Source organism: Ictalurus punctatus, chromosome 18, assembly GCF_001660625.3.
Source record: "Ictalurus punctatus breed USDA103 chromosome 18, Coco_2.0, whole genome shotgun sequence".
In the NCBI taxonomy this organism is placed as follows: Eukaryota; Metazoa; Chordata; class Actinopteri; order Siluriformes; family Ictaluridae; genus Ictalurus; species Ictalurus punctatus.
The window spans coordinates 11,094,579-11,116,398 of record NC_030433.2 but is presented as its reverse complement, the minus strand read 5'-3'; the positions used below and the strand labels follow the sequence as shown (position 1 = coordinate 11,116,398).

Genomic DNA, 21,820 nt, shown 5'->3' with positions numbered 1-21,820 from the left:
TCATGACAAAAAATTCCAATTAAGTCTATTTTGGGCTCAGGATGTAAGTCTACAATATTGTAGAAAAGTGCAAGGGGTGAATACTTATGCAAGACAAACTATAATTTTGTGTGTTTTTTAGGTTCACTTCAGGTGTGTAATATATCTGATGAAGGCAGATAAACATGCATTTAAAAGGCTCATGTGGTGTTTGTCTTTAAAAATTTTCCCTCGACCCACTTGACCGAGCATAACGTGGCCTTTCTTCTAAAACGGGTTTGACACCTGCTGTAAGGTTACACAGTTGGCCCTTTGGTTATTGTACATTGTAGTTGTGTTTAAAACTGTTATATTCCTCGTAATCCTGGCGGTGCTCTGGGGTATTTTTGTTTTCAGTTGTCACTGTGGTCTTGTGTTCTGATCCTAATTTTTTAAATATCTTTTATTCAGAACTAAGACCCCAGGACCAGGTGCTCAGTCTGCTCTCAGGGCTCTGGCTCGTTCCGGCATGAAGATCGGCCGCATTGGTAGGTGGAAACCTGTCACACACGCAGTGAAGCAATAAAAAAAAAAGATTTTACGGGACACGTCCAAATTAATCCCGAACTTTCATGGCCTGCTGATCTAAGCAGATAAAAATGGAACTTAAGGATGAAAAGTTGCTTTTAAAAAATGACACTGTTTTGATGTTTTAATGATGTGTAGTGTTAATATTAAATTTTTCTTAGGCTGAGACACTATTAAAGCTGCTGATATGAAGGACAATCCAATGATTTTTAACATTTATAAACCGCAAATTCACCCCTACTCTGATCATTTTTGGCTAGTCTGTTTTTTTTTCTCTCTGATTGATTCCAAAGCAGAAATATTTTGGTTTCTTTTGCCTCGATCACCGAGTGGTGTATTAGACATATAAACTATGCCTTTTTAGTGTGTATTTTTAAACGGCTGGATGATCAAGCTCGTTATATAACTGCCTGTAGCTAGTAGTTTATAAGATAGTTTTGGCATGTCTGCACTGTACTAATGCTCTGTTCTGCCAAAAAGACAGTTTAGACCTTTTTATATACAGTGTACAAGGTCAGTGGTAATTTTTATATGCTGTACATGAAGACAAGGGTTAGGAACCTTGAAATCCTCGAAACCATGAAAACTGCAGAACCGAAGGTCCAGAGGGTCGAGCTAGACCTGATCCTTTAAAAACACAAACACACTTGTCTAGCCTGAAAGACATTCCATCCCTTAGTCTTTTGGCTTGACTCCACCTTGGTAGGAGGGCCTGGACCTCCACCTCATGGGCATTTTATATTCTTATTCTGCAGCAATTTAAAAACAATCTGTTCAATCCTGAGTAATTTGCCAGAGAAAGGCCAACAGGCATGGACATAAATGCAGTGTTTGTGTGATGGTCACACAAAGACCGAACTGTGGGATTTCTACACACCTTGTATGTTTACAATAAACACATCACCCAAGGTTACAGCCAATGAACCGGGCAAAATGTTCCGTTTTGAATGTGAGTAGGGGTAGAAGTAGGTCTGTGTTTTTGGTGTCGGTCTTGTTAAGCTGTAAGGTACAGTGCAGGAGTTAACCTTGATTGTCTTTTCTTCTACCAGAGGACGTCACCCCAATTCCATCAGACAGCACCCGCAGAAAGGGAGGTCGCCGTGGGCGTCGTCTGTAAACCATTATGGATTTTTTTCCAAATAAAAAGTCAAATAGTCTCAAGACTCTTGTCTCTTATGTTCAAGCATTCATAAAAAGTGATCCTCATTCCCATTTACAGACACTTTATCTATGATTATTTTCCATTTTTACCATTATACAAATATTTAAGTGAAATTTACATGGACTGCAAAACATTGTACAAATTATAAAAAGATGAAAGGCTATTCGGTATAAACAAAACTTAATTATCATTTGTACTTGTTTTATGAATTGTATCTTGAATTACTTATCCATTCATATTAAATGTAGAAACAGCATGCTGTGCTAAATGTGTGTTCACTGCTTATGGTTTTAGCATGTTACGTAAAAGGTTTCTTGGCCCGAGATGTTCATTACAGGGAAAAATATGCGGAACAGACATTCGTGAGCCACAGTTATGCTTGTCTGAGACTTTTACTTCCTCTAGCCCTGTTTCCACTTCATCATTTCTCTGACTGACGTTTTAATAAAATCAAGTGTTTTGCTTTTGTTTTAAAAAGTCTTATTGTCAACATTTCAGCCCATGAGATTTGGTTTGCAGTATTTATGCATACAAGAAACTGGTTTAAACCATGTACAGTTGCAATCAAAATTATTCAACTCCCCATTGCAAATCAGGTTTGTCAATTTAAAGACTTTCAGCTGTTTGCAAAGAACAAATCAAACAAAAGCAATTGAAGCATTCGTCATGTTGAACAAGTGGTTTCCCCAAATTCAACTGAAAATGCAACATATGATGATTTCTCCAGTTTCAGAATTATTTAACCCCTTCATGGCAAGCATCTTTAGTGCTGATTTGCAATGGGGTTGAATAATTGATTGCAACTGTAATCTCAGAAAAAAAGTACAAAACTGTACCTTTCCTTGCCTTACCTGTTGTACCTTTACTATGTATCGTACACCATATGGTGAAATGTGTCCGCACACCTGAACATCACTTGTGCTTTTAACATCCCAGTCCAGATTTAGTCCCACTTTACTATTATAATAATCTCCACTCTTCTGGGAAGGCTTTCCACTAGATTTTGGAGTGTGGCTGTTGGGATTTGTGTTCATTCAGCCTCAAGAGCATTATTGAGGTCAGGCAGTGATGTTGGGTGAGGAGGCCTGGGGGCATTCCAGCCCATCCCTGAAGTGTTCAGTCTATCCTTGGCAAAGCATGTCTTCATAGAGCTCGCTTTGTGTATGGTCATGCTGGAAAAATCTATGCAATTGTGTGCTTCCAAATTTGTGGCAACAGTTTTAGGGAAGAACCACATATGGGTATGATGGTCAAGTGTCCACAAACATTTAGCTGTATAGTATATCTGTTATCTGTGTATATAAATGTGGATATAGTGTACCTTTTAAGGTACACCAAAGGTCCAGTATTTGTTTTAAGAGCTACACTACTGTACATGGACCTTTAAAAGATAAACTATAGCTGCAAAAGATGTACTCTTGAGGGAAACAAAGAAAGGTACTTTTTATGACCCCTTTTCTTCTAAGAGTGCAGGTTCCCAGGGCTGTTCCTGGAGTACCCCCTAGTCTGCACACTGATTCAACTAATCAGTTAGACAGTTGTGCGTAGAAGAAAAAGGACAAGGCGTTCAGCAGGACAAGGGTTTGGAACATATGACTGAAACAGACTTTTGATTCTATTTTATTACTCTTTTTTAAATTCTGTTTACTCTGGACTGTGATGAAAGTCCTCAGGCTGTGAATCCGACTTTATCCACCTTCCTTTCTACCACACAAACCAGCCTACTAGCTGGTAAAAGGTTTGTCCTTTTAAAAAAAAAAATTATATATTTCTAGGCTATATTAGTGCTAAACTATTATACATGCCCCAATTTAAGTCACGTTTACAGCCACTTTACATTTTTTATGTAAAGTTATTTTATTTCACTCTCATAGACCACATTTGCTTTGGGAACACAAGTGAAAGAGTAGAAACATGGGAATGAGCTGTAGAAAGCGGTGCTGATTGAATCCAGACTGCTCCTAGCAACTGATGACGTGGAGCCTGCTTAGCGAATCAGAAAAAAAAAGAGTTGTTCATGAATATTCATTTCTTCTGGTTTGGGACTTTTCCTCTTTTGTGTTGATCAGTTCTGCTTCAGTTCTATCAAATCTGAGCAGAGGCAAGACTCTGTCTGGCTGTCGAGTTTTCCTGCAAATTTAATCAAACTTTTATCCAAAATGTCTGAGGAACAACTGATTTCTGTTCCAAATGAGCAACCTACCATTGCTTTGAGGGCTTCGACAGGGTGAGAAACTTAATTTATATATTCGTATAATTATATTTATAAAGATTTATCTGTTTAATTGTTTTTTAATTATTTACTTGCCATTATCAGCATTATATTTACTTACATAAAAAATGCTGAAATGCCATTTTTTGTTTCTTCTATTCATTTGAACACAGCCATTTCAGAATGCTCAAACAAATAAGTTACTTACGTGTAAGCCTAAGTGTAAAATTGTGGAAATTATTAAAATCAAAACACATGATTATACAAATCTATCTATTAATATATAGTTGTCTAATTACTTATCTCTACATATTCCTAGGTTACTTTCAAATTTGAAGACATAAACAATAGCTATGAAAAATAATATACTAGATAAAAACCAGGTATCTATATAGAATTCTTTATAGTCTTACTAGCATACGTTTAAACATAAGCAATTTTAGGTGAATTATTATTATTATTATTTATTTTAATTTTTTTTTTTGCAATTTTACATTTATTAGTTACAAGTCATTTCAGCTTCCTGTCCTGGACAGCATTAAAAAAAATGGTGGTAGAAGAAAACACTAATGTGCAGTGAGAAGGCGTCCGAGAAACGGCCTTGGAAACTATAAATTATGAAATGTTATCCAAATATGACATGACTATGCGGGGGGGTACAGAAGTCAGGCTGAGATCATAATTCTTCCCATTTGCTGTCTCAGGAGTTCCAACAAGAAGGCACTGAAGGTGGCAGGACTGGCGGTGTTGGCTGCCTTGCTCATCGCAGGTCAGGCCTTCACTGCCTACTCGGTGTACAAGCAGAGCGAGAAGCTCAGCCTGCTGGAGAGACGCTCGGACCGTCTGCAGGAGATGACCGTCAGGGCCAGGGGTGAGTCGGCTGTGTGAGACGCACTGTATACTGAAACAAAGTTTTTCTAGAGTTTGAATCGAATTTGGTGTAAAAGGATCGATATGCAACATTCCTCAAATAATTCCTAAGTTTTGGTTCGTTCAGCGATTGGGATCAAATGTTATTTATTGCTGCTTTAATACTTTAATGCATTTTGGTATTTAGTATGTCCCGTGTTTAAAAAAAAAAAAAAAAAAAAAAAAAAAAAAAAAAAAAAGCCAAACATATGCATGCCTGTTTAAACACAATTGAAAATATTCATCCTTTCACTTCCTTTTCTCTATTCAGCTAATCGCACGCCAATGAAGATGGCCGTACCCATGAGCTCCTTCCCTCTGCTGGTTTCTGATTTCTCAGATAAGAAGGTAAAGATACTCCACCTTTAATGTGCAGTATGAAAGTTTGGCCAGCATGTGGCAGGATTGAACTAAAATTCACGCTGTACCGAGAAAATACGCTCAGCTCCCTGTCGTGTGTGTAGTCCTTTATGTAGACAATAGAAGCCTTTATTTCATTCCCCATGTATGAGGATTATAAATGTGGGTTTAATGTGGGCCATGATTCTGTTTAGGAAGAGGAAAACATTATTTTAGAAGCTTTGATTTGATATTTTGATGCATTTTCCAGGTGGAGTCCACTCCTCCTCCTAAAGGTAGGTTAGACTGTTTCTACATTCACTTCCAGTCTTCTGCCCATTCATACCATTTTTAACTCAATGTGGGATTTAATTTTTTTGTCATTTATAAATGACGCAGCAACAATCTAACAATATCATAATTGATCAAATTCTTTCTGGTCATGTGACCAGAATTGTTCCGATATAAGGATGTAATCTGGCCTCAGTTTACACAATTATGTATTTTCTCTCACAAAGTAGTGATTTTATTTTGATTAGATTTGACATTTTTAATTTTCATCTATTTATTTGGAATATAAACAATTATGTCTGAAATTATAGATAGTTATATTATGGAGATTTATTTTTATAATATTCTATTTTTATTTATTTATTTTACATATTATTTATTTGGATACTGCTCAGGTAAAATCTCATTAATTCATCAAAACGAACTGACCAAAAATGTTAAAGAGGATTGTTTGTTTTAAAAACAATCAATCAATCAAAAAACAGATTTTTAGTACTTTTATATGTATGTTTACTAAATACTCTGTTAAAAACTTAAATTACAAATGGTTAATTTTGTTATATATTCACCACTTCTATAAATACTAAAGCATAAAAACTTTTTGTTTCTTTCTTGGACTTATAAGACAAGAATGTGCAAACGTTCATCGATGTCCCACTTTTTAGAAAAATAATCAAGACAAAACTAAAGAAACTAGTGCTAAATAATTTCAGACAACAAAATAATAAAGGGAATGATAAAGAATGAATAATAAGTTATTTTTTAAGGAAAAGAGAGAAACCCACCCCAACCTTCTGCTGGTAGGATAATATAATCATGATTATTCTCAGTTTACATTAGAGCATTGGCCAAGTAAAAGCACGTTTCTAATTTTACTTATTTATTTAAATTATTTTAGACTAGAAAGTTTTATAGTAAACATTAGTGAGTATATTTAGAATTAATATTTAAAAACTCATGTGTCCAGGACTACTGTGTGAACCGTGCGGTTGAGACCAAAGTTTGCCATTATAGATAATTTCATATTCCTCCATATTAACTCTTACCTCTTGCCATGTAAAAATAATAAAGGGTTCAAATATGAAATCCCATCCTCTTGTAGTTTTTTAGGTTTTCATCTTTAGGTTTAACTTTGAAGCTTAAAATTAGATTTTTGTTCTTTCCTCAGCACCTCTGACTAAGTGCCAGCAGGAGGCTGCAGGTTTGGTCCAAGTCTCTCTGCCATTGTTCAAGCCCAAGTGTGATGAGCACGGTGCCTACGAACCTGAGCAGTGCTGGCAGAATGCTAGGTGCTGGTGTGTGGACGAGAATGGAACTGCAGTTGCTGACTCTGTGGTGGAGGGCCGTGCTCAGTGCAGTGCCACTAAGGTTTAGGTAATACAGAAGAAAACATCAAGCAGTCATTTTTGGGAAGCTTTGTGTGGAAGCTGTACATCCGCATTCAGATCTTCTAGAAATAATAGTATTCTTTATAACATTCAACATAACTAGCATCTCCTGTTTAATGTTACATTAATTAAGATGAATATTTCACTGAAAAATTGCCTTTCCACTTTTTCAGAATCTGCCAATAAGAACTGAGGGATGAATATCCACATCCACATGAAGACTCTTTTTTTCCATTTGCTTTTTCTGGCTTTCAGAAATTAAAGTAGTGTGAAACATTAAATACTGTTATGAGCAGACATTAAGCGCATTACACATTTTTGGGATAGTTGGTTAAAATAAAGCTTCATAAGCATCATAATATAATGATAAGCATAATGCACTGTCTTGGTTAGTTTGGGCATGTTCTGAGAAACTATTCTTACTTTGTTATATCATATTTTAATAGAATATGCTTATTATCCTTTTCATTTAGTAAACTACAGTGTGTGATAAGACACTGAGTAGTGCATGATATTAATGAGAATATAATGAAATTTGGACAACTAAAATTGGTGAAAATAAATTTGTACTAACAAAACATGTGTGAGTATTTATTGCATACAGAACCAGCAGAGGATTGATGAGACAAGTATTTTTATGTGAGTCTCTCTAGTATTTAATGTGAAATGTAAAACAGTACACCTCTACTGAGTCAGTGATGAAAAGCAAACTTTGTGTTGAATACACTTCTGTAATTATAACAACAAAATACAGATTTCATAATAACCGAGGCCCCCCCATTATAATTTATACAGAAAATAACTTTTTATGTTGAATGATACTGCAATGAGATTTGTAAGAAATTGCAGATTCCACCCCCGAAACATGTTAGGATAAGCTTGTTCCCCAAAAATGCTAATTTATCAAAGGGACAATTCACTTCAGTCTCAGCAATATGTGTATAATACCACCTAAAATGACATTCAATCAGTTATAGCATTGGAGCGGCAGTGGGACATCAAGAACCTTCTCTGAACAAATGGGTACGTGACCGTAATATTCATTCAGAAAGGCATTGTGTCTTGATAATCCTATCACCTCACCATTTGGGGTCACACCTGTAACGATATCAGTACTGTGAGAATGGAAAGTTATCGCATCGCAGGCTATCCGTAATTTACATTAAAAGTGAAACCTCATTTACATTGCGTGCAGAAAACCTGGTTTGAAATTAAAAGTGAGGTGTATCAACAAGCCAGTAACACACTTTTACTAAAGTGTAAACAATGAGGTAAACAATTCAAGAAGCAACCTGAAAATATCTTACCATTAAAAGTATTTATGAATAAAGTCATATTACGACAAAAATGATGTAACAGAAATGACATACTAGGAAAGGTTGTTAAAACATGGTGTCATACAAAACAATACTTTTACAACTGGCCAGAATATTGCAAATGAGTGCTTACTTTTGGTCAAGAAATAAGAGATGAAAGACAATGGCACTTAGAATCGTCACACTATTTTAGCACTGGATTAACATTTATACGTTTGTCAGCAATTTTTAAACCAACTGCATAGAAGTCAACTGGTTCAAACCCTGATAACATTTTTGGTACACAAACATTTGTTTCATTATCTCCCATTCAACACAACATATCAAACCCGCAGGGATAATGTGCAAATGTGCTCCCAGCATCAGAAAGGCAGTAACACTCACATGCCTGGTCATCACTCCATCAGCTACACTGAGGGGCTCAAATCAGTGCCGAGTGAGCTGTAATTAGACACTGGTGACACGGTATATGCTGTGAATAATTCAACCAACCTGCAGTGCAAATTTCAACAGAGGCTGACTGGAATGTTAGAAAATCTTTAGGGGAAAAAAAAACAAAAAAAACAACACCTTTTAGACAGGTCCCAGATCATAATGTTTAGCTCACCATTTTAAATATCAGTGAGAGTGCTGAAAGTGATACCGGCTCTACACTGATGATTATTATGTTACATCTCTTTAGGAAAACTCAAAGCTTCAAGTGTATATTTCTTTCATACTGGCAACCAGGTAACATCTCTTTAAAGGTTTACACATGCTTTAGACTTGCCAGTCCCTCTAAAACTGTATGACTTGTGTAGGGATGTAGTACTTCCTGGAAAGACTTTTGAGGTTGATGATTCTTCCCAAACACCGTCCATGTCCATAACTCTATTTACTTTTCTTAAAAGAGTTGAAATAGCCCTTGATGGTCTGCTCGATGTTGGGCATGTTATAGTTCTGTGCAGCGTAGATGCCTGTGCAAGTTCCCAGAAGCACGCCCATAATGGCTGCTGAACGCAGCTTCGCTATGAAATATCCAGCTAGGAAGCCCTTGAGCAAGGGAGAGCTCAGAACACTCCCACCCTGAAACAAAACAACAGGTAAGTTATGTTGGGTTCAGATTTTTACATTTGTGTAGATGCATGTGTTTGTACTAATCCTAAATCAGCAATATTATGAACTTGCAGATTAAAGCAACCTGTCTGCTTCCAAGTGTGGGTTCATTACCGTAAGAACATAATTTACCCATATTTGAATATATTTCATAGTTTGCAGACAGGATTTTTCTGAGATATTAGCTGGATACACCAGAGGTGTTGACTATATGGACCACAGTAAAGGACCAGCCTGACAAAAGATTCCAATCTGGCCCCACTAAATAGATTTCAATTTAGAGCCATATTGCTGCATTTGACTAAAGGTCCTCGTAAATCTCGACCCCGACCAAGAAAAACCAAAGAAAATGACCCTCAAAATTTGGAATTCCTACTCAGGAAGTCAAGATGGTCTCCGAGTTCCTCCAAATTCAGCAAGTGACGTCAACTCAACATGACTGTGCACAGCATCAGAAGTAAACATAGTAGCATTTCTTACCCACTTTTAAGAATGGCAATGCTTTGCGACCGCCTCCAAATGTTTCAGATTACTCACTCAGTGGGAAGGTGCAAGGCAGTACAGTTATGGCTCAGTAGGGCTGAGGAAAAGATGCAAACTATGTTCGTCTGGCTCTATACTTGTTCTTCGGGTACACCAGTGCTGAAAAACCAGCCTCAAAGAGATGGGGTCGATGCAAATGGGAGAGGTTTTTTTCACTGCTGTCACTCAGTTCTCTGTATTTGGCATGCACAGATATCCAAAAACCCACCAATGGCTTTTGTGTGAACCTCTTTGTACAATCGTTTAAAATAAAAGTTTTCCGGCGACCCCCTTGCTACTGCTTTGCGACCCCCAGGTTAAGAACCACTGATGTAGATAAATCAACAGACACATTCACAATTCAATTGAAAATTCAATAGACACAATTCAACAAATTAGAATTTTTGGTCCATGTAACCCCTGAAATGTTCAGATTTAATTATCTGCCTGTTGATCTTTAAGTATATTTTCTGTATTTAATACTACTACTACTACTACTACTAAGTCACCACAGTGAAAACCATGCGAATATTTTGTGGTTATGAGAGTCTGGAAGGTAAACGTAGATCCGTTAACAAGTCCGTGGAGTTGGAAGGAGTTTAAGTGGTTACATTTTTACGATGTGTATCTAAATTAGACAAAATGAAAAACAATACAAAAGGTAAAGAGCTGTTACAATGGCTGTAACTAAATATGAGGACACTGAGGTCTGGACCTTGGTCGTTTTGGAAGGTTTTTTTTTTTTATTATTCAAATGTAGCATCTCCAGTTGTCAAATGTGACTAGGAAACAGCAACATCCTGATAACATCGTGGCAGAATGTAGTGAAAGTGATAAAGACCCAATCAGCAGTGATGAATGGTTTTTAACTGACCTCAGAACAGCTGAGGAGGATGCTTCAGGTTTGGCCATAAATTTAATTTCCCATTATGTTTAACTCTAACAAGATGTTTAATATATACAAAAGGCAGAGAAGAACTGCAGGTCTGAAGTCATGCAAGTGTTTACCTGAGGAACCTCACTCTCCACTCGCTGCCGAATGTCCTCCAGCTGGCCTTTAAGCTGCGTAAGATCCTTCAGCTGCCTGAAAGGGTCCTACAACACACAACATGACACAGATAACACTGGGAAAGGTTCTCCCAACAACCAGAAAACCTGCTCCAGACTCCAGACCTGCTGTCACTTCTTACAAAAAAAAATGGTGCAGCTTCAGCTAGTACAAAGTAAACAAAAGTGATAAGAACATATTTATTACACTTAGAGATTTATTCAAAGCTAGAAACATGTTTGATCAGCACAATGGTAAGGACTGCAAGAGACATGTACAGAAATTAAAGTGGACAAAATGAGTCACTACAATGAGTCACTACTGCTGACCAGAGTGTGCCAAACAGTACTCAAAATACAAAACACTAACAAAATAATAATAATAATAAAAAAAAAAATATTTAAACAACGATATAGGAAGTTCTAGATGGACCAACAGGACAAACTGACTTGGTGTTCATGACACAACGTTAACTTGTTACTTTGAAACCACCACATACACACGCTAATGTGAAGTTTCAGAATTTAATAGTTTCATAATGTAGGCTACATGCCACAAACGCTAACAACCTAACCGAACACCTCGCACCGAAGTGACTATATAAATTATTACACGTTAAATAAATAACCAAAACTTTACAAACCTTATCGTCCGCCATGTTCACGTGTGAGAGGAGAGCTAGTCAGGGTTGCCAGATATGCCTTACAAAAACAAAAGCGCATTTCAACTGCCACTTAAAATCAGTCAAAATTAAACCAATAGAATAGAATAGATATTAAATTAGGTTTGAATGTCTTATACGATATATAGCCAAAAATTTGTAAGCACCTGACTATCATAACAATATGAACATCCCATTCCAGATTTATTCCCCCTTTGCTGTTATAATAACTCTATTCCACTCTTCTGGGAAGACTTTCCACTAGATTTTTTAAGTGTGGCTGTGGGGATTTGTGTTCATTCAACCACAAGAGGTCAGGCACTGAAGCCAGGCAAGGAGTCAGTGTTCCAGTTCATCCTGGTGCATTGAGTGCAGGACACTCGAGTTGTTCCACTCAATCCTTGGCAAACCATGTCTTCATGAAGCTGGCTTTGTGCACAGGGGCATCGTCATGCTGGAACAAGTTTGGGGCTCTTAGTTCCAGTGAGTGGAAATTGTAACTCTACAGCATACAAAGACATTCTAGACAATTGTGTGTTTCCAACTATATGGCAACAGTTTGAGGAAGAACCATATATGCGTGTGACAGTCATGTGTCTGCAAACTTTTGGCTGTATGTATGCATGAAATATAAATAATAGTGTACATACTGTACTATTACTTATAATACAACTAACACAGGACAACATAAGACATCAGAAAAGAGGATAGTAACACAGTGACAGACAGGGCAAAATAATCAATAAGTACAGATAATATACTATACAATACACAACCTAAACTATATTCCACACTAATATTGATAATGTAAATTCTGTTAATAGTCCTGAAACTATTAACAGAACATGTATGAACATATAAAGTGACTTGTGCATGGTAGGTAAAGTGACTGTATGCAGTGATAGTAATGAACAATACATTAAACAAGTGTATGTGCATGTTATAAAAGCACCATAGGTTATTATTGCAGACACTACAATCAGAGGTGTAATAGTGTAATAGAACAGTAGAAGAGGAGCATTCAAATGACAGTCACAGACAACAATTCGGTCCTGCATTGTAAAGTAGCAGGGAATGTTAATGTGCAAAGTTGCACATGCAAATCAAATATACAAATGAATGATGTCATATGTAGTTATATAAGAGAGAGATAACAGAATCATATTTATGGTTGCAGTAGTGATATTCATAAATAGTTTCATACTCACTGACTCACTCATTCACTCACTCAATACTCACTTGTTTGCTCACTTTCAGTCACCGCTTTTACTAAGATCGGGGCCGTGGTGCATCTATCCCTGGAATACTGGCGGGAGTACACCCTGGATAGAATGCCAATCCATCATAGGACACACATTCACACACTCATTTACACTTAAGGGCAATGTATCTTACCCAATCCACATACTGGCATGTTTTTGGGAGGCAGAAGGAAACCAGAGAACTCAGAGGAAACCCAAGCAGACACATGAAACTCTGCACAGACAGTAACCTGAGCTCAGGATTGAACCAGATAACCTGGGGCTGTAAAACAGCAACCCTCTGTGCCTAGTAATATACTACTCCTAATGAAAATATTGTTCATGCTGAAAAAAAAAACACAATACAAACCATCATAGAACTTGTAATGGTTTTAATGGATATAATGGGAATTGTATTGGTCCCTGTGGGTCTCTACTGGTAATTTGTTGCCTTATATTGATGACATGTTATGTCTAGTGGATACCATTAAGTACCTACCTACATCCTTAATACAGAATAGTACATAATGGAAACGATTTGGTAATGGTTTTAATGGTTAACAGTTACTAGTGTTTACAGTACTAGAGTTAACAGCTATTAGAGTTACTGTAATTCAATGTAGTTACGTATTATTGCCATCTTTTCACCTATTCACTATATTGCATATGTGTGTGATAGCCTGTGCATTTTCCGGATGCGTTTAAAAAATCTTCTTTTCTATTTGACTCGCAGAAGATTAAGATAATTAATATAAACACAACTCACTGGGAGAAAACAGTCAACCCGACAACTGAGCCAAAGTACTCGGAAAACAGAGATCTGGCAACCCTGCAGCTGCCCCAGTCAGGGCGGGAGAGTGAGCCACTCTGAGTTTGATTCAGATGGTCTGGAATGAAGATTTGAAACACAGCCATTCAGCCATGTTCATAAATACTATTTTATTTTAAATGATCTTTAAAGCAGTTATATTTTATTATGCATAATATCAAAATCGTTAAAAACGAACCTTATTGGATGAATTATACTGTGTGATAACCTTTTGATATTTTGTTAAAATCTTTGTGATGATTCATTTATCCATTTATCCCCCCTCCCAAAAAAAAATCTCACTCATAATTGTAATTATTAATAGCAAATTAATAATTAATTCAAAGATATATTTAGACTATGGGTCGGGAAATATACGATGATGTGAGCCAAAAAAGAAAAAAAGAGGCCGGTCCTGTGAAGTAGCTTATGTCCTCCACGCTGTCAAAAATAACAACAATATGGAGACGTCGTTGCTATGGCAACCCAGCGACGATGAGCATGATGACGCAAACGGAGGCTGGTGCATGTCGGACCTTAGACGGCGTGACGAGTTAAGGTGGACCAGGGTATACACACAGACACACACACACACAAACACACACACACTTCTTACTCAAATGGGAACTGCCATTAACTCTGGGGCATGGCATGAATATTCAGTAAATTAAAAATGCATTTCAAACAGGTCCAGATAATTCATGACTGTTCTTCCAGTGGCATGTTCAACAGGAATGACACCACATAGTACTTCACAGAACAAAACCACATTTGCATAATATTTCATTCATTCATTAGTGCAAAAATCAATGGCACCTTTACTGTTTAGGCTTCATAGTTGCTCTACTTTCTAATACATAAGAGATTTTAGTCAAAACACAGCAATGATGATTTCAATCAGTATGAGTCTGGGTGAATCGAATAGGTGTAATCAACTTCTCACAGATGTGATTTGAGGTCAGCGTGTGTCAGAGCAACTCGTGTGACCACCCCATGTGTTCCATGTTCCACATAATCATTTGCATGTATCTTGTGTTCCATGTGCAGTGTGTGTGTGTGTATGTTTTTTTTTTTTTATCACACAAACTGACACTAAGCATCTGGGTTTAAAGTGAAAAAAGAGGTCAGTTCCCACTGTGTATGATTTGACAGATGGAGGTTACTCTCTGTCTCTGTGTGGGTCAGATATGAAGTCATTAATCCCTATAACTGGGGAGATTAATGACATCAAACCTAAAGTTCATCCCAATTACTTTTTTCTCCTATAGACTACAAGAAGGCACATACAGTATTGCACAATTAACACACACACACACACACACACACACACACACACACACACACACACACACACACACTATATATATATATATATATATATATATATATATATATATATATATATATATATATATATATATATATATATATAGATAGATAGATAGATGGACATATCTGACTGATGCTCAGCCATCCTTAAGGCATAACCATGACCACCATGGAGACTGGGATTCAGGGAGAGAGAGAGAGAGAGAGAGAGAGAGAGAGAGAGAGAGAGAGAGAGAGAGAGAGAGAGAGAGATGGGGAAGGGGGGTGTCATTGCTGCAGGATTTAATGAACGCAATCACAACATAAGAAAGAGAGGAGGGGTGGCAGCACCTCAGGAGCTTACTAACAGACTCACTTCAATCTCAACCAGAGAGAGAGAGAGAGAGAGAGGCAAAGAACGGAGTAGTGAGAGAAGGAGGAGTCAGTCAGTCAGTCAGTCAGACAAAGCTGGTGTGGTTTTGACTGCTATTACTGAGCCACTGCAGGTGTTGGGGGAGAAATGCTTAATAAAGACTAAGAGAAAGAAAGGGAAGAGAAAAAACAGAGTGAAGAAAAGGAGTCTTGTAATCTGCTTGGTATGCGACCGTGTCCCTGGCTTGTGTGTGAGTGTGTACAGATGAACGGGACATTTTGGTCTGGAATGTGTCTCAGCTAACCTCAGGGGACCTCCGAGAACATATACCTCATCATGCTGGGAAAGGACTACATGCTCGCCATCATCATAGTCAATTATGAAGGTGAGTGCATGACTCCTTCGCTCTTCCCCTCTCCTTCTCTCTCTTTTGTCTCATCCTAGAACATGAAAGAGCAAAAGGAAACATGATGTTCGGGTTGTTCTTCTCTGCAGGTGTGTGATTTCCTTTGCTTTTTATTGGTACCAAATACTGATGCATTATTGTCCTGACTCACATGCAACCAGTAATACCTGGCAAGTTTTGCAAAAAAGAGTCTTGGTTACTGCGTTTATGTTTTTCTGATGACATTTTTTAACTCTGCAAAAAGTGCAAACATGCATGCATATAGGATTTGAGAGTTCTGAAAGTGATAATAATGTTGGCTTGATCACCAAAACATATCTGTGTAATGCCCTCATAGGACATTAAGCAGTATTTTACCAAGCAGTAGCAGTAATCAGGAGATGGATGCAGCAGTCACCTCGTCTGTATTGCAGGACTACACTAGTCCACTGTTGCGCAGAGAGGCAGCTGTCAGCTTAATGCAATTTCCTGACTCTACACGCAGCACTCCTGGAAGTGCATGTGCATTAGATCTCAATCATGCCCCCTCATCTCACCCCACCTCTATCTCTTTCTTGCATGATCACATATACACATACACACCAATGCTAAATGTCAAGAGATTCATTGAAGGGTGTGCTTTAAGACCTGGGGACATATAAGCATTTGGTTGCCACATTGTAGGTGGGTTGTCTAGGTAACTGTTGCCCCAAGGATGATTTGCATTGCTAAGCAAAGCCTTGGGGGATTTGATTGTTGTAGGGGGGAAAATGGAATTTGTATTGAAATAAAAATATACCTTCAAAATTCCATTAATGTTGAAATTGTGTTGCGACATCACATGAAGCGATGCACATGAGATTCTAACACATGTCAGGACTATGACTTACACCAGATCTTCTCTCTCTCTCTCTGACAATTTTCTGACACAATTTTCGTAATTCTGCCTCTGTATACCACCACAGTGGATTTGAAATGAAGCAATCAATATGTGATTGAAGTGGGGACTTTAATTCAAGAGATTTAACAAAAATATTGCATTAACCATTTAGGAATTACAGCCATTTTTACAGGCTCAAAAGTAATTGGACAATTGATGGATAAGCAGTTTCATGGACAGTTGTGGCCTGCTTCCTTGTTATTTCATGCAAATTTAGGAGATAAAAGGTCTGGAGTTGGTTCCAAGCATTGAATTTGCATTTGGTTGCTGTTCATAGGAACTCTCAATATGGTCCAAAGAAGTGTCGATGCAAGTGAAGGAGGCCATCATTTGGCTGAAAAAAAAAACTGACCTATTACAGAGATAGCAGATATATTACGAGTGGATAATCAACAATTTGGTATATTATTAAAAAGAAGGAATGCACTGGTGAGCTCAACAACACCAAAAGGCCTGGAAGGCCACAAAAGACAATTAAAATGGATGATTCTTCAGAATTCTTCCTTTCTTCCTTCTTGAAGAAAAACCCCTTCAGACCATCTAGCCAAGTCAAGAACATTCTGGAGGAGGTAGGTGTATTATTGTCAAAGTCTACAATCAAGTGACACCTTCATGAATGTAAATACATACCGTTTACCTCAATATGCAAACCACTGGTAACACTCAAAAACAGAAAGGCCAGATTAGATTTTGCTAAAAACATCTAAAAAAAAAAAGTTCTGATGCAAGATTACCTTGTACCAGAATGATGGGAAGAGAAGACTATGGAGAAGGAAAGGAAGGGCTCATGATTAAAAAGCATACTACATCATCTGTCAAACATGTGAAGGAAGTGTTATGGCACAGGCATGTTTAGCTGCCAGTGGAACTGGGTCACTGGTGTTACGACCCACTCCACTCCTCCATGATGAAATCACGGAGCTGGTGGATGTTAGAGACCTTGTGCTCCTCCACCTTCCATTTGAAGATGCCCCACAGGTGCTCAGTAGGGTTTAGGTCTGGAGACATGCTTGGCCAGTCCATCACCTTCACCCTTAGCTTCTTTAGCAAGGCAGTGGTTGTCTTGGAGGTGTGTTTGGGGTCGTTATCATCCTGGAATACTGCCCTGCGACCCAGTCTCTGCTTCAGTATATCACAGTACATGTTGGCTTTCATGGTTCCCTCAATGAACTGTAGCTCCCCAGTGCCAGCAGCACTCATGCAGCCCCAGACCATGACACTCCCACCACCATGCTTGACTGTAGGCAAGACACACTTGTCTTTGTACTCCTCACCTGGTTGCCGCCACACACGCTTGACACCAACTGTACCAAATAAGTTTATCTTGGTTTCATCAGACCACAGGACATGGTTCCAGTAATCCATGTCCTGTCTGCTTGTCTTCAGCAAACTGTTTGCGGGCTTTCTTGTGCATCATCTTTAAAAGAGGCTTCCTTCTGGGATGACAGACCAATTTGATGCAGTATGCGGCGTATGGTATGAGCACTGACAGGCTGAGCCCCCACCCCTTCAACCTCTGCAACAATGCTGGCAGCACTCATACGACTATTTCCCAAAGACAACCTCTGGATATGACGCTGAGCACGTGCACTCAACTTCTTTGGTCGACCATGGCGAGGCCTGTTCTGAGTGGAACCTGTCCTGTTAAACCGCTGTATGGTCTTGGCCACTGTGCTGCAGCTCAGTGTCAGGGTCTTGGCAATCTTCTTATAGCGTAGGCCATCTTTATTTAGAGCAACAATTCTTTTTTTCAGATCCTCAGAGTGTTCTTTGCCATGAAGTGCCATGTTGAACTTCCAGTGACCAGTATGAGGGAGTGTGAGAGCGATGACACCAAATTTAACACACCTGCTCCCCATTCACACCTGAGACCTTGTAATACTAACAAGTCACATGACACCGGGAGGGAAAATGGCTAATTGGGCCCAATTTGGACATTTTCACTTAGGGGTGTACTCACTTTTGTGGCCAGCAGTTTAGACATTAATGGCTGTGTGTTGAGTTATTTTGAGGGGACAGCAAATTTACACTGTTACGCAAGCTGTACACTCACTACTTTACATTGTAGAAAAGTGTCATTTCTTCAGTGTTGTTACATGAAAAGATATAATCAAATATTTACAAAAATGTGAGGGGTGTACTGACTTTTGTGAGATACTGTATACACACACACACACACACACACACACACATGAAACACTCAAGACATAAAGGGGTAGCGCACAAAGTCAAGAACAGGCAGAAGGCCATACACAGGAGGAATCAACACACGTAAAGAAATATCATTAGTACAAAGCTATGGCAATGATCTTTCCCGAGGATGGAGACTGACGAAGTACACGTCTGAATGTGTACAGCCAACCAATACCAAAGCACGAGGCAGAAGCAGTTACTAGTTGTGATCATCCAATTGCGTGTACTAGTTGTGATCGTCTAATTGCAAGCCAGAACGTGACGCATTTCAGTGAACGGGGCCTAAGGGAGAAGGAGGAGACAAAAGACACCCATCCCACCACCAACATAGACACACAAATGGCGCATAGTATACTCAGCAAAAAAAGAAACGTCCTCTCACATTCAACTGCTTTTATTTCCAGCAAATTTCTTAACGTGTAAATATTTGTATTAACATAATAACATTCAACAACTGAGACATAAACTGAACAAGTTTCTCAGACATTTGATGAACAGAAATGGAATAATGAGTCCCTGAACCAAGCGGGGGTCAAAATAAAAAGTAACAGTCAGTATCTGGTGGCCATCAGCTGCTTTAAGTACTACAGTGCATCTCATCCTCATGGACTGCACCAGATTTGTCAGTTCTTGCTGTGAGATGTTACCACCAAGGCATTGCACGTTCTCGATCACGTCTGAGGGGGACACATGGTTACATGTAATTTTCCACTGCAAGGACGATCAGTTGTTCTTCCTGTCTCCCTGTCTTAGGCATCTTACATTACAGACATTGCAGTTTACTGCTCCGGCCACATCTGCAGTCCTATGGCATGTTCACGCAGGTGAGCAGTAATCCTAGGCATCTTTCTTCTGGTGTTTTTCAGAGTCAGTAGAAAGGTCTCTTTAGTGTGATAAGTTATTGTAACTGTGACCTTAATTGCCTACCGCCTGTAAAATGTTCATGTCTTAAGGCATGTGCAATAAATGTTTATGGTTCATTGAACAAGCATCAAAAACATTGTTTAAACCCTTTCCAATAAAGATCTGTAAAACTTGCTTGGATTTTACTAAATTATCTTTAAAATACAGTCTCCTGAAAAAGGGACGTTTCTATTTTTGCTAAGTACACAAACAGAAATACGATTGAGAACGTAACACTGGTGTTTATTGATGATGTGACTGCTAATACAAGTAACATGAGGAATTACAAAGTGCATAGAGCTATACTTTCTGTTCAGATTCAGTCAAATGCTGCAAAACTGATAGGATGGCACTTCACAGTACAGATATTGACCCTAAACATACCGTGAAAATAACCCAAAGGCCTCTTATTACAAATAAATTCTTAAATGTCAGATGTCCTCAACCCAATTGAGCATGCTTGTCAATTACTGAAGACAAAACTAAAGGCAGAAAGACCCACAAACAAGCAGCAACTGAAGGCAACTGCAGTAAAGGCCTGGCAAAGCATCTCAAGGAAGGAAACTCAGCATTTGGTGATGTCTATGGGTTCCAGATTCAGGTAGTAATTGACTACAAAGGATTTGTATTCGAGCAATAAAAATAATCCTAATTATATTAATGATTGTTAGTTTGTCCAATTACTTTTGAACCTGTGAAAATGGAAGGACTTTGGAAACAATGGCTGCAATTCCTAAACGGTTAATTGAATTAAAGTTGAAAGTCTACACTTCAATCACATCTTGATTGCTTCATTTCAAATTCACTGTGGTGGTGTACAGTGGCGAAATTACAAAAATTGTGTCATTGTCCAAATACTTATGGACCTGACTACAGAAATTATTTTAAAGATATGATTATTTAATTTTTTTTCCATTCTATATCAGCATATCATAACACCCCAGAAGTCTCAGTCTTAGCAAAGTGAAGCTCCTAAAAATAACTTCCATTACATGCACTCAGGGAGGGACAGTTAGACAGTTAGAGAGACCTAGCATGGCACCACCTCAGGGTACTGAGAGGTTTTCAGGAAGAATACATCCATTAAATGATGGTTCCACTGGAGTTGTCTTCAGTTAATGAGCTTTCTGTGACATTCATACAGTTACTTTGAATAAATGTGTGACTTACAGTATGGAATGAATCTACTTTCTTCTTCACTAACTAAAAGCAGATTTGAATCTGACCCTTAATTCCTTTAATCTGGTCTGCCTCTGTGACTGCCACAGGGTTTGCTCTGTCCTCCAGATGCACTCATTCACATAAAGCAATTGAAAAGCACTCATCTCATCTCATTCTGCTATTAATCCTCCCTCTTATGCTTTTAGAACTTGCTTCATAACTTAGCTTCTATTTGAATCGGCTTTCTTTCATCATCTTTTTTTTCTTCACCTTAATTACTCTACTGTCGCTTTTCAGCCCCTACCATCACCTCCGTCAAGTTTGGGTAGTGTGAGGACAGGATTGCACAGCAAGGATAAAACTCTTGACCAGAATCAGTCTGATTAAGCTCTATTACTGCTGTCTCAGTAGACCTGCTGGAGACTAGGTAGCGAGCCATCTCGGGAAGATTTAGCTCTTCTGATTGAGCTGTTTCACTGTTGTGGTGTAGCAAGCTACTATGGTAAGTGATAGAGATTAAGCTAAGGGGGAACTTGATACAACATTATCCTATCATAGTGGCAACTAAATAACAAACTAGAAATACTTATATACTGTATTTAAGTATGCTTTTGAGAATATTTTGTTTTGCTTTACTACATTTGTAGGAGGATTAGCTACGCTAATTGCCCCTAGGTGTGTATAAGAGAGTGTGTGTGTGTGTGTGTGTGTGTGTGTGTGTTTGTGTGTGTGTGTGACTGGCGTCTCACCCTGTTGCACAGCCACTCACGTGTTACAAATACAAATTACGGTGGCTTAGTGGTTAGCACGTTCGCCTCATACCTCCAGGGTCGGGGGTTCGATTCCCACCGTGGCCCTGTGTATGTGGAGTTTGCATGTTCCCCCCGTGCTGCGGGGGTTTCCTCCGGGTACTGCGGTTTCCTCCCCCAGTCCAAAGACATGCATGGTTTGGCGTGTCGAAAGTGTCCGTAGTGTGTGATTGTGCCCTGCAATGGATTGGCACCCTGTCCAGGGTGTAC

The 21,820-nt window shown here is 38.5% G+C and overlaps 4 protein-coding genes across 5 annotated transcripts in view; 3 read left to right on the top strand and 1 right to left on the bottom strand.

Moving 5' to 3' along the window:
• The window catches only part of rps14 (ribosomal protein S14), a 5,532-nt gene extending 3,829 nt beyond the window's left edge, over positions 1 to 1,703 (top strand). The window contains 2 exon segments of one of the 2 annotated variants that reach the window (NM_001200148.1): positions 430 to 506; positions 1,596 to 1,703. In NM_001200148.1, coding sequence (NP_001187077.1) covers positions 430 to 506; positions 1,596 to 1,663 — 145 coding nt within the window. In that variant the 3' untranslated portion in view covers positions 1,664 to 1,703. 2 annotated transcript variants of the gene reach the window in all.
• Positions 1,704 to 3,775: 2,072 nt separating this feature from the next.
• Positions 3,776 to 7,425, top strand: cd74b (CD74 molecule, major histocompatibility complex, class II invariant chain b). Its single transcript, XM_017492093.3, has 6 exons — positions 3,776 to 3,935; positions 4,625 to 4,791; positions 5,101 to 5,177; positions 5,440 to 5,464; positions 6,628 to 6,833; positions 7,021 to 7,425. Exons 1-5 carry the CDS (start codon positions 3,868 to 3,870, stop codon positions 6,831 to 6,833), a joined length of 543 nt encoding a protein of 180 aa, XP_017347582.1. The 5' UTR covers positions 3,776 to 3,867; the 3' UTR covers positions 7,021 to 7,425.
• On the bottom strand, positions 6,644 to 12,974 carry LOC108278633 (SLC35A4 upstream open reading frame protein). The gene is made up of 4 exons (XM_047161767.2): positions 12,729 to 12,974; positions 11,472 to 11,529; positions 10,789 to 10,875; positions 6,644 to 9,228 (listed from the first exon to the last, which is right to left on the bottom strand). The coding sequence occupies exons 2-4, from the start codon at positions 11,484 to 11,486 to the stop codon at positions 9,034 to 9,036; spliced, it is 297 nt and encodes a 98-aa protein (XP_047017723.1). The 5' UTR covers positions 11,487 to 11,529; positions 12,729 to 12,974; the 3' UTR covers positions 6,644 to 9,033.
• A 2,351-nt stretch (positions 12,975 to 15,325) lies between these two features.
• apbb3 (amyloid beta (A4) precursor protein-binding, family B, member 3) overlaps positions 15,326 to 21,820 on the top strand; it is a 35,599-nt gene continuing 29,104 nt past the window's right edge. Inside the window, exon 1 of the mRNA XM_017492074.3 lies at positions 15,326 to 15,604. Coding sequence (XP_017347563.1) covers positions 15,556 to 15,604 — 49 coding nt within the window. The 5' untranslated portion in view covers positions 15,326 to 15,555. The remainder of the gene's footprint in view (positions 15,605 to 21,820) is intronic.